Source organism: Protopterus annectens, chromosome 3.part0, assembly GCF_019279795.1.
Source record: "Protopterus annectens isolate FY-2018-M chromosome 3.part0, PAN1.0, whole genome shotgun sequence".
Classification (NCBI taxonomy): domain Eukaryota; kingdom Metazoa; phylum Chordata; order Ceratodontiformes; family Protopteridae; genus Protopterus; species Protopterus annectens.
Genome location: NC_056731.1, coordinates 1,344,995,918 through 1,345,014,119, shown reverse-complemented (window position 1 = coordinate 1,345,014,119; position 18,202 = coordinate 1,344,995,918). Strand labels below are relative to the sequence as shown.

Sequence of the window (18,202 nt, the reverse complement as noted above, 5' to 3'; positions counted from 1 at the left end):
CTTGCCTCCCCCCCCCCCCCTGGGAGGGAGCGCAGCCCCCATTTTTGCTCCGATCACTCCTTCTCTGACTCATTTTTGGGTCTCGGAGTAGTCGGATCCGGGCCCTTTCAGAGCCGGGGATTTGTCGGCGCCAATAGCGCTGGTCTCTTCGATGACTATACCCTCGAGCGTGTCGGATCAGAGTTCTCGGGGCCGAGGGCTGGGTGTCTGATCCGGGGGAGTTGGTGTGTCTTCGGTGCCGGTGGGTACGGAGTGCACCTCTCTCTCGGCGCCGACTGCATCGGCCCTGACCCCGATCCCTACCTCGGAACATTTATGGGAAGTCTGTTCCAGAGCATGGGCAGTCAATGGGTTATGAACCTGTCCCTCCAGCATGTTCTGTTGATTGTGGTAATGCGGTTGAGGTCTCTGGAGCTTGTGGTGTGGAGGGATTCTGATTTCTTTAGATGTAGCATTTCTAACAGAGCTGGGTCAGAAATGGCTTTGTACGTCAAGCTGAGATCGCCTCTTAACAGATGATATGAGAAAGAGAATAGCTGGAGTTTTTTGAGTGCACAACATGTGTTTAAGGCTTAAGATCCTCTTTGTGAGGTACTTTTGTGGCCTTTCCAGCTATTGCATTTGTCTAGAGAGGTACATGTCAAATATTGCATTATACTCTATGAATGGCCTAATGAGGGAAGAGTAGAGATAGATGATGACCTCTTTCTTCCTGGATGCAAAACCCTTGGTAATGAGATGTGCCACATAGAAGGACTTTCTGACCACAGTGATAATGTGGTGGTTGAAGGAGAGGTTGCTGTCAACCTGTGTCCCCAGTTCTTTTGTAACACCTTCAGTGTTCAGTGGGCTCCCATCAATGGTGGTAATTAGTGGAAACTGAATTTTTCCCAAAGGGGATGATGATGCATTTTTTGGCATTAAGCTTAAGGCCATGGATGTTCTCCGTGTTTCACTATTGCGGTCATTACATTTGGGGTTATCTGCCTGCAGGTAGCCCTCAGCCGGCCTGAATACCAGAGTCTTGGATTTCTGCATCGGATGCTGTTTTTTCTTCCATGATGTCAGGTCGTCAGGGGTATAAAACATGCAGCCGATGCCATTACATCAGTCTTTCTTGGCGCGCGGTGTCCGAAGCAGAAGCAATTCGCAAGTGCCGGTTGGCCGACTCCTGAAATTTTCGTTTTCGGGTTTCAGAACTGAAGTCTTCAAAAAAGCTAAGTACCCCGTTGGGGATCCTTTTTCTTGCTCTTAACCGATGTCAGTAAAAGTTAACAATGGTCTTACCTGTGGAAAGCAAATACCTCATAAAGATTTTCATTCGTACTGCATTCCTTGCTTAGGAGGCCCAGACCACGACGTCCCTTGCTGTCGGTTTTGTGCCTTATTCAACCCCCGAACTATTCGTCGTCTATTTTTGCAGCAAATTATTTTGGTACTCGGTATAACTATTCAGAAATGGCTTCGGTAAGCCATCCAACTACCAATATTCCAAAAAAACTCAAGGATAAAGACAGAGACAGACTGCATAGGTCCAAAACTGCCGACAACGCTTCCATTAAGCTAGTCGCCAGTCCGCTGGTACTCAGAGGTGCTTTCGCAGCCCCTGATACCCGCTACTTCAGATTCGCAGGCCTCTACTGAGACCCATTCTCAGAACCTGAGAGCCTTATGCTGTGAGGTGCTTCTTCGTCTATGGAACCTGTGGATGTCTCTACCTTGGATGGGCCCGGAGCCGCTGTGCAGGCACCGGCTTCTGAGGGTGTATTCAGGCCTACAGACTTGCATTTTAAACCAACGCCATCTTCTTCATCCAGGCCTAAAACTTGGCCCATGCCTAGAAAACCAATGTCCAAAACGCACGGTCAGGCCCATATGCCTAAATAACAAATGCTTAGAATGGCTGAAGACCTTATTACTTTAATTAGGGGAAGCCAGCCTTCCCCCTCTAAGAGACCTAGAACTGATTTTCCTTCTGATTCTTCTGATTATGATTCTGATATTTCTGTTTCTTCTGATTACCAGGATTTGCCCTCATCTACCTATGAGGATTCTGATGCAAAGGATTCCATTCCCTCTGCTTCCCCTCCATAAGATTTTTCTTTGGGTGAAACCTCGCACACTCTTAGGGAGCATGTCCGCTTAGAAAGCCAGGATTACTCGACTTCAGAAAGAGGCTTAGGGAATTCTTACTCCTTCCTCAACACAGGCCTTTAGTTATCCCTCCTGTTCTGGACATTGTAGATTATGCTTTCTTGGAATCTAGCCTGTCCCCAGACATTTTACCTCCAGCTCCCAGAAAACCTAACAGGTATTACAGAGTACCTGACTCTCACAAGTTCCTCTTCAAGAATCCTACTGCGGATCCAGAGACCATTTCCCAAGGTCCAAAGGGCATTAAGGCTACTGCTGCCAAAAATCCTACCCCTTCTGATGGAGATTCAAGAGCCTTGGACAGATGGGGTAAGAAGGTATACACTTCTGCTACTTTGGCCATTAGGGCTTTAAATTACCAGTTTTATATGTTAAAGTACCAGCAGCATATTATGGGACTACTTAAACAGAAAATGATATTGATTCCTGACTGTGCTGAACACACAGAATTACAGGATTTAATGCATTATGCTGAACAAGTTGGTAAACATACTTTGCAATGTGGTTTTGATTCTTTAGAAGTATCTTGCAGGGCTGCTGTCACTGGGTCTGTACTTAGAAGGCATGCGTGGCTTAAGGATCAAAACTTGCCAGATCATGTTAAAGCTAATTTACTGGATGCTCCCTTAAACCAAGACCACCTGTTTGGCAGTAAAGCAGACAAAGTCCTGAAAAAGATGGAAGAAAAAGCTAAATCTATGCAAACTGCTAAAGATTTCCTGCAAGTACAGCCTCTCAGATTTAGCAGGCATTGGCCTTCAAAGAACTGGTCCTTTCCAGTCTCTTCCAGGCTTTCTCAGTCCAAACCCTGGAACAGCAAACCACCTAGGTTACAGTCTCAGGCTATGCATAGGCCTAAGCAGTGGGGGGCTCCCACTTCCAAAGCAGGAAGTAGTAAGACACCCTCTACAGAAAAATGTCACAATGACTTAACCTTAACCCTTCCAAGCCCTTCTTAACTACCTGCTCCCTTAGGAGGAAAGCTCGCCCTGCATGCAAAAAAATCGGAACTCATTACCCAGGACAAATGGGTTTTAAATATAGTTTTCCTAGGATACCAAACGGTTGGCCAGACCTACCCCCAAATCAGTGAGCAGTGGCTCAACAGCAGGTTCTCTCTCTTGTGAGTATCAGGGCTATTCAACCTGTCCCAGCAGAAGAAAGGGGACAAGGTTTTTATTCAAGACTTTTCCTGATACCCAAAAGACAGCTCCTGGCATCCTATCATGGACATCTCTATTCTAAATGCCTTTTTGGTAATCCCAAAATTCAAAATGCTAACACTTCAACAGCTGCTTCCTATGCTAGGAAAAGATGCCAGGTTGGCAACCTTAGACTTAAAGGAAGCTTATCTGCACATTCCAGTAAGGGAAACTTGCAGGAAATACCTACGTTTCAGGGCAGGCTCCATGCACGATCAGTTCTCTGCACTTCCCTTTGGCTTATCTACTGCACCCAGGGTATTCACAAAGTGTCTAGCTCCAGCCATTGCACTTTGCAGGCAGAGAAATATTCAAATATATCCATATTTGGACGATTATCTGATTCAGGCAGAAAGCCAGGACTTGCTATTAAAACATCTGGCATTCGTAAAGAAGCTTCTAACCTCTCTGGGGTACACCATAAACTAAAAGAAATCTCACCTAGTACCCTGCCAACAGATTGTATTCCTGGGAGCAAGCTTGAACACAACTTCCCAGATGGCTTTCCTCACTCCAAAGAAACAAATTTATTTGACTGCCTACTTCAAACTACTGGCCACAAAGACCTAGCTATCTGCAAGGAAAACTCTGCAAGCCCTGGAGTTTGTGGCCTCTTGCATTCTACTAATTCCATATGCAAGACTGCATATGAGGAAACTACAGTGGTATCTAAAAAGCCTATGGTGCCAACATTCTCAGGATCTGGAATCAATGATGCTTATCATTCCTTGTATAAAGACAGAGTTCCTTTGGTGGGCAGAGGCCTGCTACCACAACAAGGGACTCCCATTCACTCTACCCCCTGCCTCCCAAATCCTAGCAATAAATGCATCAGGCGATGCTTGGGGGGGGGGGGGGGGAGGGCTCACTTGGCAGGGCAGTGCATTCAGGGCAAATGGAACCCAAGTCAGATGCACCTGCATATCAACCAAAAAAAAATGTTAGCTGTACAGAATTCCCGGACAATTATTGGTAAAGACAGACAACACCACAGTTATGTGATACATAAACAAGCAGGGGGGAAACCCACTTGTACCATCTCTGCAGACTAGCCATGGCTCTGTGGAATATAGCCTTGAGCTACCAAGTGCACATACAAGCTCAGTTCCTGCCAGGCAAGCTAAATTCACTGGCAGACTACCTAAGCAGAAATCTCATGGACCCACACAAATGAAAACTGGAACCAAAAATATTTAACCTCTTGAGGAACAAATGGAGGACTCCAGAGATAGACCTGTTTGCCTCCCCTCAAAACTACCAGTTGGACAAATTCTGCACAAGGACTCCCCACAGTCAAGCTTGGAAAGTGGATGACCTGCCCTTTACCTGGGAAAGCCTCTCGGTTTATGCCTTTCCCCCTCTGCCTCTCCCCTCGAGGGTTCTGCTAAAGATCAAACAGGCAAGCCAAGGACAATACTGATTGCACCAGACTGGCCACGTCAGCATTGATACCCCCTCTTGCGCAGTATGATACTGCTGGGACCCATGGTATCTACCTCTGACAACTTCCCTGCTGTCCCAGCAGGCGGGCCAGATTCTGCACCCTCCGCTTCAAACCCTGAACCTTGCAACCTGGCTAATTCCTTGAGCACTCCAATAGCATCCCTCAGTAAGCAGGTACTAGATGTCATTCTGGAAGCAAGGAGGCCCAGTACTAGAAAATCTTATGCTGAAAAGTGGAAAAGATACTGTTCCTGGAGCCAGACTCAAGGATGGGCACAAAAGTGCCCAGCTTACCTCATATTCTTCAGTACTTAACAAAAATGCTTCACAAGGGCCTATCCTTCTAGTCAGTTAAAATTCATGCCTCTTCCATTTCAGCACATTATAATACTGAACCACCCTTCTTCTCTCACCCCCTGCTAAAGCAATTCCTCAGAGGGGCCAAAAATTTAAGACCCCCCCCCCCCCCCCCGGCGAGATGCCTACTCCAGCCTGGGACCTTAACTTCGTATTGGAAAAGTTCACTCTCCCTCCATTTGAACCAGCTGCAACTGCAGAGTTGAAATTCCTTTCTTGGAAAACAGCCTTCCTTCTAGCCATCACTTCAGCAAGAAGAGTGTCTGAATTACAGGCCCTCATGGCAGTGGAGCCCTTCATTATCTTCCATGCAGACAGGGTTTCCCTCAGGACCAGTCCTTCCTTTATGCCCAAGGTGGTGTCTAGTGTGGCCTTAAATCAGTCCATTTATTTGCCTACCTTTTTCCCGAATCCACAAAACAAAGGTGAACGAATACTGCGCTATTTGGATGTGCACAGACAACTTCGATTTTATTTGGACAGGACTAAGCCTCTCAGAAAATCTGAACAGCTGCTAGTTGGCTTTGCTGCAGGGGCAGAGGGGGAAGGCCATTTCAAAGCAAACCATTTCTAAATGGATAGTCCTTTACATTCATTTCTGCTAAAAGCACCATGGAAAACCTACCCCACAAGGGGATCAGATCACATTCTACCAGGGATGCATCTACCTCTACAGCCTTCCTCAGAGGAGTCCCTACCAGGGACATCCTAGAAGCTGCTACCTGGAGCTCTGTACATACCTTCACCAAGCATTACGAAATGCCCATTTTTTCTGAATCTAGAGCTGGTTTTGCCACTGCAGTATTGCAGAGCTTAATAGCTGGTCCTAATGCTCTCTAACTTTCTCCTCCCTTCCTTAGCTTTGGGAATCAACCCAAATGTAATGACTGCAACAGTGAAACCCGAAGAACATAGTACATTGGTGTACACTTACCATAAATGTAGATGTTCGAGTGTATTCACTGTTGCAGTCCTGGTTACCCTCCCTCCAGCCCCCTGACTTCTCTTGGCTCTACCTTTCCTTCTTGTTTGTTGTTTTTGAGCTTTCTGGTGTATTTGCTTTTTGTTGGAGGTGTAACGTAACATATAATTGCTTCCCATTATGGGGGCACCTGACATCTGGGGCAAGAAAAACTGATGTAATGGCATCGGCTGCATGTTTTATACCCCTGTCGACCTGACGTAATGGAAGAAGAGACTGCATCCTACGTAGGAATCCAAGACTTTGGTATTCAGGCTGGCTGTGGGATACCTGCAGGCAGATAACCCCAAATGTAATGACTGCAACAGTGAATACACTCGAACATCTACATTTATGTAAGTGTACACAATTGTATTTTTCAACACCAGTCATTGGTCTCAGTGAGGCCTTTCTGTAGGATTTCTCCATCACTTGGAGAGTTAATAATGGCTCCCAGCTTGCAGTTGTCTGCGAACATGGTCAGCCGGAGTCCCTCCGTGTTGGCCTGGACTTCTGAGAAGTAGATGCCAAACAGGAGAGGACCCAGGATCGATCTCTGTGGGACTCCATTTGTGACTGGTTAACAAGTCTGACTTGGATTTGACTGAGTCAGTTCTTAAAAGTCTTTGGGGCAGCCAGTGAAAAATAAATATGGAGACTAAAATTGTTTTGTATTCATATGTAGACATTGGAATAAGCTTCTGTATACCCTATTATTGTGAAATGCTCAATTTTTAAAATTTCAGTAGAAGTATTTACAGATACATAGCACTTTCATTGGGATTTAACCTAAAAGCCAAGAATTATTAAGAGCTTAACTAATTTGGGGTTTCCATGTGTTTGAGCAAGCCTAGTATCACTGTCCATTATGCTTCTTTCATTTCCTTTTACTTGTATTTTCAAATGCATATTAGTGAAAGAAGTTTTATCATTTCATATTAACAATCAGTAGTGTTTCTTTCATTTCCTTTACCTTGCCAAGTATGCATTATATTTTTGTCATGTTTTGAAGGTGAGGGTGAAGTATTGTCTCACCTACTTGAATCAGTCTGTATCATAAATTAATTTATCTGTACTGATTTCATTTTTATGTTCAGCGTATGGTCACTATATATCATGTCAGGTACACCTTTCTGTGTAGCTGTTCTTTTGTTTCATTTCCTGAATTTTTTATTTTTTTTTTGTCTTTATCTTCTGTAGTTGTTAGTACTATCCTTCAGGCTTTGAAGCTTTTTCTTTTGGGACTACAGTAAAAATAGGTTATTCCAAATGAGCAGATGTAGTGCACAGTTAAATTAAACTAGTGACATTTGGTCAGCTTACCGGTTGTGGTTTTAGAGAAGAGTATTCTGAATGGTGCTGCAAACCCACTTTGGAGATTGGGGAGGGAAGTGAGTTTAGATTGACGGTCACAAATTTTGCAATTTTATTGTAGCATGAGTCCAGATTGGATGGGACATCTGTTATTGTCTTACAAGTATCCTGTAATTGTAGTTTGCTGCTCTGGTTTTGTGCATGTGTTTTTATGGAGCTTTTCTCCTCGGGCCTCTACTGAAAATGGACATATATCCTGTTAGACTAGCCCGGTCAACAAATGTAAAATAAATAAATTTAAGAGAGGATTGTATATTAGTAAGGAGAGGTGCACCATAGAGCAAGGATGAAAGTAGAAAGGAAGAGGCAAAGGATAGTCTTGCTGCATAGATGAGGAAGTGTTTTGCCTGTACAGGCTGCCTAGTTTGTGATGTTTTTTTTTTTGATGTTTTGTTAATATACTAGTCGAAAGTATGGTGTTTGCGTATGATGACCCCTTGAACTTTGGTATATGGGACTACTTTGAGGCAAGTGTTGTTGAGTGAGTTGATTATAAATTTATATTTGGTTAGGGGTGTTGTTCTTTGGGGGAGTGAAGAACATGAGTTTGGTTTTATTAGCATTTTAGGGCTAAATGGTTATTATACATCTAGGTTTCAGTGGAGGTGAAGGCATTTTGGGTGAGTGTAAGTAGTTCGGAAGAAGACTTGGCCATGCAGATGATGGTGGAATCATCTGCATATTGGATGATGTTAGCATGGGGTATGCTGGTATGGAAATCAGTAATGAAAATGCTGAAGAGCAGTGGACCTAGTATGGACCCTTGTGGGACTCCAGTATTGATGTTGAGGAAAGGAGAGAGGGATTGGTGCCATCTGGTTGCTTGTTGTCTGTCTGTAAGGTAGTTGGAAAACCAGCCTAGGGTAGAGGAGATATACCTAAATTGGAGAGTTTGGTCAGAAGAAGCGGGTGTGAGACAGTATTGAATTGCCTTGGAAAGGTCAAGAAATAGTGAGGAGACCCCAGGTATCCTGAGTCTCGAGCATGGTTGACTGTGTCCTTGAAAGATGTAAGAGCAGTGGTAGTGCTATGACTAAGCCTAAAACCATGCTGGGTTGGGGAGAGGAGGTTGTGGTGTAGTATGCTATGGATACATTTTTCCAGAATTCTGGAGATGGTAGAGAAGGATGGCAGTCGGACGGAAGTTAAATGTATCATCATTGTTTCCACCTTTGTGGAAAGAGGATAAGTGTCTTTTTCCAGATGGTGAGAATGAAGGACTCTTGAATGGATCTGTTTAGTATTATACTAATGGGTTATGCTATAGCATCTCACTTACTAGCCAGTTACTGAAATTTACTCGGAAATCTAGGTCCGCTGGCTTTGTCTGCTAAGTTTCTCTTTTCATACTAGGAGAGAGAGAATTAAGATGTTACTCAATGTGTTGTAGCTATCTTGGAAGTCCCTTGAGTTTTACAGAATACTCTCTGATTTCTTTTGACACTTTCTTGGTTCACTCCAGCTTTCTGCCGCAAAGTCAAGATATTCATCATACCACACACAAAATGCCATATGCAGGTTTTTCAAAGGCTATAAGGGTTTGGTGGAAGCAAAATTCATATTCTACAACCCCAGCCTTTTTTATTCCATTTCTCCTTTTCCCCTAATCATGACGGTCTTACTGAAAGCCCAACAGAGCAAAGCCAAGGTACTTTACCTAACCTTATTGGACTGTAAAATAAGTGAAAGGCATCCATATTTTTTGTTTTAGAAAGAAAATAAAATATTTAAAAAAATTATGATAGTACATGAATTGGTGTCTTTAATAACTGGGGCTACCCTTTGAATGCTGCTGCTTGGATTGCAATCTCGTATGCTAGATGACCTTCAACTGCTGCAAAATGTGATTGATTGCCGACAACATCCACTTATGGAAGAGGATTCCAGTACATACATGCATAGTGTATATCTAATTTGTTATAGATACTGTATGTCTATGTATATAAAGATATATATATATATATATATATATATATATATGTATATCTTTCCCACTCTTTTTACAATTAATTATATTTACACACACACACACACACACACACACACACACACACACACACACACACACACACACACACACACACACACACACACACACACACACACACTCACACTCACACTCACTCACTAGTGTTTGACAGATACCCATTTGGTTGAGTCTTAAAACATTGAGGCCAAGTGGTTGACAACTCATTTGACTGAAAAGTGACTTGATTTGAGAACTGATTTAGTTGAATCACAGTTAGTAGAAAGCTATAGTAAAAAAACTTAAGAAGTGTTTTTGAAGGGAGTGGACTTCACTCAGCCATGTTGGGGGCTTTGCCCCCGCCAGCATACTTGGGTATAACTCCATGACTGAATAGCCGTAGAGAAATGCGAAAAGGCAATGCAGAGTGAATCACTGCTGCCAGACAAATAGAAACCATACCAACAGCATTTATCAGTAGGTAACACCAGTTGCTGTGTTCACAATCTGACAATTAAACCTGTGCGTATATTCCGCTTAGTTCTACTTCTGTATAAATAAATAAATTAATCTGCGAAGTGAGATTTCAGATAAATGAGCATTCATGTTAATGTGTTTTCATAAATTTGTTTCATTTATGTATGATTCAGCGAAATGTTCCAAACAAATGTTAGCCATAATTAAATATATGTATGTACGGGGTCTATTTGACATTACCGAAATGTCAGTAAACCGACTTTCATATGATCGCGACAAAATGAGCAAAGTTTCACATAACTGAAACTTCACAATGCTGATTGTCAATCACTGAACGTTTGAAACGCCAACTGCAAACTAAGTGGAGCAGGAAGCTCGCTCAGTGCCGCACTGTAGTACAATCTCAGAGCTGGTATTTTTATGTTGCAGGGGGGTTGGGGGTGCAGTGGGGGGACAAGGCACCTCTGCTAAAATGTAAAACAAAGATTTAGTTACCTTTTCTGAGATGATGCAGTTGAATAAACATTTCCGACTTTCCCAGATGCTTCCTGTTATGTCTCTGTCATATTGACTTCAGTAGCAAGTAGAACAACTTAGTTTACAGCACACTATTTACACCAAAGCACTCTAAACATATATAAAGAATGTAGTTGGGCTTGTAATGGTTCAGGTATGTAATAGTTGGTTAGGGGAATATTCAGTGTTGTGACATTTCGGTTAAGTAATGTGGGATTTTGAAAGTCGATGGTATGGCAGTTCAGGTATCTGAAATAGATCTGTATGTACATATATCTGTCCATCCATCCACAGCACCTTTTCTCATTCTTTTTTGCTGTGTGTCTATGCACACATATATATTTATATTTATTTGTGAATCCTGAAGCAGTGTGCAATGATCCTGTTATGCATACTACTTTTGTTATGGCGATTTACACCAAACTGCAGTGTCCACATAAATTTATCACTAAGTGGGGAGATAGTTAAGCACTGTATTAACACCAATGTTTTTTATTTGTAAATAACAATGTACAAGGTCATAATGTTTGTATAATATATGTATATACTTATTTTTTCACTAGGCAAGCAGAAATTTGCACACTGTCTTTGTCTTACATATTGTTTTTTAACTGCTTGCTACAGAGAAAACATGCCTTGCGATGCTATTGTCAAGCCATGCAAGTATACAAAGGAAAAGGCTGGAGTCTTGCAGAAGACCATATTAACTTCACAATTGGTCGTCAGTCTTTTACTTTACGGCAACTTGACAATGCAGTTTCAGCTTTCAAACACATCTTAATCAATGACAGCAAACAGCCAGCAACACAGCAAGGTGCTTTTCTAAGAGAGTACCTTTATGTTTATAAGGTAAGTAACAAAAGTAGAAGTGAACAATAGTCTTAATATGTGCAACTGTCTAGAAATGAAAAAAATGCTGATGAAAAGTATTTATGGTGGTGTTCATAAACAGAAAATGCATTGTGATGGAGTATTACATTAGTGTTCAGTAACAGTAATAGCTTCTTTTGGAGCATCAGAGTTAACTGTAAACAGGGTGTATATGCTTTCTGTTTCTCAAGGTCTAGCCAGATTTTTGTCACTCGTGACTATCTTCCAACTGAGAAGCAATGTAACTGTTACACCTTTGAAGATGTCTATAAAGGTTGTGCAAAACTCTTAGATGTATGCTGCATCATTCCCTGTCTTCACTTCTCATAATTTAAATACCACTTACACCCAGTGTGTTAAGGAGAACTTTATTCTGTGCAGTAGCTTACAGTGTTAAGCAGAGTGTTTCTTTTTTCTTTTTTAATAAATATTCATTTCAGCCAAATGATTTTCATCAAAAAAGCGAAGAGCAAGGATCTGACTGGGTGGAAATAAGGATACGTCTCGTAAATGTAACCTCAAGTCTAAGAAAAAGGAATGTTCTAAGTATAATTAGGTAAAAAAGTCAGGAATGTTGGATAGTGACAGTCAAAACAAGAAAGATGGGAGGTACAGAACAACAAAGGCAGACAAGTATGAGAAAATTTTGTAAACTGTTTCAAATTATGGGGGAAATTCTTTAAAATAAGTTGAACAAAGGAAAATGTTACTTTGGTAGATACCCGAACCAGTGTCAGAAGTCTATCATAAAAGCAAACGCACTTCCTAGTGCTGCAGGCATATGGAATTAAAGCATCACTTTAACTGGTACCATCATCTGAAGAGTCTTTGTATTAGAAGCAAAAGAAACAATGACTGATTCAATGGTGTAGAATGACAAAATCCCTGAGTGTGACCTGAGAGGCCAAAGTTTGATTAGCAGTACATGTACTTTGCAGTGGAGACAGGATGGTGTTAGAATCCTGGGGAGTGAGGTGTACTCTGTCTAATTGAACATGTGGCCAATATGATTTCCGTGGTGGAGATTAGGGAAACAACCTTGCTGTGCCTCCTGTGGGTGGGGATGGATGTCCTACTGACAGCTGGGTAACAGCAAGGATCTGCGCTGGTGATATTCGTCATATGGATCACTGCTGTAGTAGCCTTTGCTACATGGGTTATATCCTGCTAATGCAATAACAAATGGCCAGCTTCAACAGCTGCAAGGCACCTTTCAAGTAACAAAACCATTATTCAGCTTGAGTTGAGCTGACTAAAAAGTCAGGTTTGGGCACAAAGCCTTTCTGATATTTTATGCTGCTGAAGAGTGCCTCTTGTGTGCTTTCAAGTATCAATGATCAGTTAGTGCTGTTTAATGCAGAGCCGATAAATTCCCTTTAGTTTACTTTTTCTCTAACAAAAATTTTTCTTTTTTTTTGTGATTTTTTTTTTTTCCAGTTAAGCAGTTAAAATGCTTTTTACTGCCTTATATGGTGAAAAATACAATGTTAAGTTGTCAATCTCGCCTTCATTCTTGCTTGATGGGTTCGGAGCCGATCCTCGGCTCCGACTCGGCACTTTGCTAAGCTCGAGAGTCACTTTTACCAGCTCGAGGCAGCCCCATATCCCATGATGCAAGGCGGTAAGTACCCAGATCTCGTTTGCCGCTTCGCTGATGAGGTCCTCCTTTTGCCAGCTCCTGGTAAGTGTTAAATTTAAACTTCTAGTTGCCCCAAATATTCAAAAATAACCATTTTTTTATAGAATCCTTTCCTTTTTACTTAGTTGTAAGCCCTTTTCTGACTAACTTTATATTTCCTTCCCCTTCCTTTTAGTCAGGCCTTTATTCCCTCCCCCCCCCCTGTCAGGGCGTGTGTGTGAGAGATTAATTATTGTTTATTCTTTAATCTTTAATTGTCTGATTGGGACTGTGTGTGTACTGTTTGTGTACTACCATGTCCAAAGAGCAAAGGGTCTCAGGCTTCAAGAAGTGTGACTCATGCTGTCAGAAGATGTCTCTGACAGACGGTCACACTTCTTGCTTGTACTGCCTGGGACCTCTCCACCTGCAGGACTCCTGTGCAATTTGTCACTCCTTTAGCCAGAGAGTCCTGCAGGAGAGGAGAAATAAGTTGATATTAAGGGGTCTCCTTAAACCGGAGGGCTCTCCGGCCAAATCGGCTCCGAGCAAGACTTCTAAGTCTACCATGGCCCAGGCTTCTGTTTCTAAGCCTGCGGCCTCGGCTCCGACTCCTTTGGAGTCTAAATTGGCTCTGGCTGGAGCCGATCCTAACTTGCCAAAATCCTCGGCACCGATGGCTATCGGTGCCGATACTGTTATGGTCACTTTGGTGTCGGCTCCGACCACCATGTGGCTCAGGCTTCGGTGTCGGCGCCGACTGGCTCCGACACCATTACTTCTATGTCTGTATCGGCTCCGGCTGGAGCCGATGCATCGAAACCTTCATTCGGAGCCGAAAAGTTATCGGCTCCGTCTGCTTCTGTGGGTTCTTCGGCTCCGATGGTTCCTTCAAGGAAGAGGTCCAGGTCCCCTTCCTTGGAACCGATACTGTCGGCTCCGGCCTCACCTCTTCTTTCGGAGCGGAGCCATCGGAGCCGATCATCTAGGTCGTCCAGGTTATCAGACCATGATTTAGAGAGGGTGGTAAGTAGATTGTTAAAATCACAGGCACTGGCCCAGATGCTGCATAGTCCGTCTCAACAGACGACTATTAGTCCACACCCTCTTCAAGTTCCTCCTTCGACTCTGCCTCAGAGTTTGGAGCTGGAGTCTACGGGAATAGTTATGGCTATGGCTGAAGGACAGATCCTCCCCCCTTCAGCATCTACTCTTATCTCCTCCTCGAGACCTTCCTTGGAGGGATTCGGTGGCCGGGCTTCCCTGGTCTCCTCCGAGGGGGTGAGTGGCATCGGACCCTTGTCCGACCCCGCTCTTCCCCTTGGAGCCTCGGCCTTGGTGAGCTCGGCTCCGACATCTGCCTCGGAGCCTTCTCTTTCGGTGGGCCCGGGAGTCCCTGCTTCTTCGGAACGGGTTCTCTCGGATCTCCCGGGGAGGGGAGCCTTTGAGGTGATGAAAAGTGTGCTGTCCACTGGGCTCAGTCAGCAGTCTATTCCCTTAGCTCCTCCCTCTACGGTGCCTGTCGAGATCTCTTCCCACTCTCTTGCTCCCGGACCGAGAGATCCACCGCCTCAGGTTTCCCCATTGGGAAGAACCCCCTCTTCCGAGGATTCTCCTGACCCGTCAGGAGATCCTCCGTGCAAGAGGACTTGTAAGAGGAAGCACCTGGACTCCCCTGAGTCTACCACCTCAGATACTGACTTAGATGAGTCGGAGGGGTCCCCAAGATCCCCTCTGAGGATGTCTCCTTTTCAGACATCCTAGAACTTCTAAAACAGAGGGGAAACTGGCCCTCCATCAATCCCTCCGAGGATGAGTCGGTATACCTAGAGGCGTTTGGATCTCGACCCTCCACCTCCTGGGTGTCTCCTCCTTTCGACCCCTGATGGAGGTTATTGCTCGGAAGGCTTGGGCTGCTCCTGATTCTGTAGAGCCAGTTCCTAGGAGGCCGTCTAAATTTATTACAGCCCCTTCTGAAAAACAATTCCTTACAAAAGGTGTCCCAGTTGATGCCATGGTGGTGGCGGCCGCCACTAAGAAGGAACTTGCAGATCCTTCTGTACCAGTCCATCCTCCTAACAAGGATTCTAGGACCATGGACAGGTATGGTAAGCGGATGTTCTCCTCAGCGACCTTTGCCATGCGTTCGCTGAATTATTTATGTCACTTCACCAGAGTCCAAAGGGACATCCTAAAAGAACTAGGTGAAGTAGTACAGGACCCTACAGCTCCAGGGGCTCAGGACAAAATTGCTTCTCAGCTAGGAATCCTTAATTCTATAGCAAACTCCTCCATGCGGCTGATTTCGTATGCAGCAGATGGAGCGAGTAGAGCCGCAGGTACAGGAGTGGCTCTTAGATGTCAATCCTGGATGCGGCTCTGTAATTTTGCAGATCCCTTTAAGGCGTCCTTCACAAACTCTCCCTTTGATGGGTCAGCATTGTTTGGCCCTCAAGTGAAGGATACATTGACCAGGTGTGAGCAGGACGGCAAGACTCTTTCTGCCGTAGGGGTCCGTTTTTCTACCCCTTCTAGACCTTACCCCAAAGGTCAGAAGGGTGGAAAAATGTGGTTCCGTAAATCCCAAGGAGTCACACCCGATACACGTGGTCAGTTTACCCCTAGAGGCAGAGGGGGTAATAATAACAGATGCCGCCCTAGAGGCAGAGGGGGGTCCACAAAACCAGGGAAGCAGAGAGCCTCTCTCTGACAAGCCCTTCCAGCATCCCTGAGGTGTTGCCCGACTGTCCATCCTTGGAGGCAGTCGGGGGAAGACTATCGCTGTACCCACAAGCCTGGCATTCCCTCACACAAGACAGATGGGTACAGTCTATTATATCCGAGGGTTACAAAATTCCTTTCGAGGAAAGTCCCTTCACTCACAGAAATTCCCTTCCAGATGTGCCACCCGGTCTAAGGGAAATCGCAAAATTAGAAGTATCAAAGCTTCTTCACAAAAGGGCCATTCAGCCAGTTACAGACCATTCAGAGCCCGGAATCTACTCAAGGTTCTTTTTGGTCCCCAAAAAGACGGGAGATTGGAGACCAATATTGGACCTCAGCAGACTCAACAAGTCTGTGAAAAAGACGAGATTTCGAATGGTCACACTTTAATCAATTTTGCCCTTCCTGGGCAAGGACAACTGGATGTGCTCAATAGACCTTCAGGATGCATACTATCACATAAAAATTCACAGATGCTCCAGAAGGTTTCTCCACTTTCGGCTGGGGTCCAGTCATTTTCAATTCAGAGCCCTGCCCTTTGGTCTCACTACAGCCCCCAGAGTGTTCACCAAATGTATGGCAGTGGTCACGGCTCACCTGAGGCGTCTAGGATTCCAGGTGTTTCCGTATCTCGACGACTGGCTCCTTTCAGCCACCACCAGGCATCAACTTCTCCAAGCCAGGGATCACACCCTAAATCTCTGCACTCAGTTAGGAATTTCGATAAACTACGAAAAATCCTCCTTGTTGCCCTGCCAGTCTATTACTTTTATAGGCGCAAAATTAGACACTGTTTGGATGTCAGCAACCCTCACAGACCAAAGAATCTCAGATATCCAAAGTCACGTGCGGATCATCCTTGCCAGCAAAAAGGTGCAAGCCAGACTGGTCCTGAATGTGTTGGGCCTCATGGCAGCGGCCATTACCCTTCTTCCCTTGGCCCGTTTCTACATGCGCCTTCTTCAATGGATGTTATTCACCCAGTGGTCTTACCAACAACTTCCCATGCGTCACCAAATCCTGGTGACACAAGCTTGCAAAAATCACCTATCCTGGTGGATTTCTTCTCCCCATATTCATCAGGGCAGACCCTTTATATCCCCGGCCCCGGTAGCCACAGTCACTTCGTACGCCTCCCTGATCGGGTGTGGGGGGGTCATTTTCAGGGCAGGATGGTTCATGGGACGTGGCAACCATTCGAATACCACCTGCACATAAATGTCCTAGAGATGAGAGCAGTGCTTTTAACGTTGCAAGCCCTCAACGACTTTCTTCCCTTGGGGACAATTGCAGTTCACACGGACAACATGTCTGTAGTATGGTATATCAACAAACAGGGCGGAACCAAGTCCTACCCCTTGTGTCGAGAAGCTCTCAGACTTTCGCAATGGGTGATCTCCTCTCATCGGTTTCTGGTAGCAACGCATATCCATGGGGAAACCAACATTATAGTGGACAGATTGAGCAGAGCTATTCTCATGCCTCACGAGTGGTCTCTCAAACAATCTATAGTGGAAGAGATTTTTCTAGCATGGGGCCGCCCATGTTGCGATCTTTTTGCTACTCCCCAAAACAGCAAATGCCCAGACTTCTTCTCTCTCTTCCCACTACCAGGCCATCCCCCCAGAGACGCTCTTACCCAGGATTGGCCCCAGGGACTTCTTTATGCCTTCCCTCCCTTTCCATTGATTCCACAAGTCCTCCAGAAAGCCACCGTTTTGAGAGCCAAGATGATTCTCATTGCCCCCTATTGGCCTCGACAGATTTGGTTTCCGTTCCTCCATCGTCATCTATTGGTGCAGCCGTGGCATCTGGACCCAGTGCCAGATCTTCTGATCCACCAATCGGGTCACCTGCATCGATCTATTCCTTCTCTCAACCTCACAGCTTGATTGCTCCACTTCCTTCCTTAGCCAGGCTTCCTATGATCTCTAATCCTGTTAGGGATATCATAGTGGCTTCCCTTAAATCCTCTACTAGTAGGATTTACTTCAGCAAGTGGAAACGCTTCTCCTTTTGGGCTAAATCAAAGAATATAGATCCCTTTACTGCCCCTGTTCATGCAGTTTTGGATTTTTTAGCAGAAATCTTTCACTCGGGCTCTTCATCTTCCACGGTCAAAGTTCAGTTGGCTGCTATCTCGAACTTTCATGTCGGATTTGCAGATCACAACATTATGTCCCATAAGCTTTGTAGAGCTTTTCTAAAAGGGATTTTTCTCCTTAAACCTCCTGTTAGGAGTCCTCCTCCACAATGGGACCTAAATTTAGTGCTGACATCCTTAATTCTTCCTCCCTTCGAGCCAGCTGTTTCTTGTTCACTGAAGTTTCTTTCATGGAAAACACTCTTCCTTGTTGCTATTACCTCGGCCAGGAGAGTGTCAGAACTTCATGCTCTTTCTGTTCATCCCCCTTATTTGGTCTTCCACAAGGACAGAGTATCCTTGAGAACTAATCCATCCTTTTTGCCTAAGGTGGCTTCGAAATCTAATTTGAATCAATCTATTGATCTCCCTGTATTTTTCCCTAATTACTCCAACA

The 18,202-nt window shown here is 44.4% G+C and overlaps 1 protein-coding gene across 1 annotated transcript in view; it reads left to right on the top strand.

Annotated features, from left to right (window-relative positions):
* The window catches only part of TRAPPC8 (trafficking protein particle complex subunit 8), a 3,178,250-nt gene that overhangs the window by 1,027,681 nt on the left and 2,132,367 nt on the right, over window positions 1–18,202 (top strand). Inside the window, exon 12 of the mRNA XM_044065843.1 lies at window positions 11,075–11,299. Within this exon, the coding sequence (XP_043921778.1) occupies window positions 11,075–11,299 (225 nt within the window). The remainder of the gene's footprint in view (window positions 1–11,074; window positions 11,300–18,202) is intronic.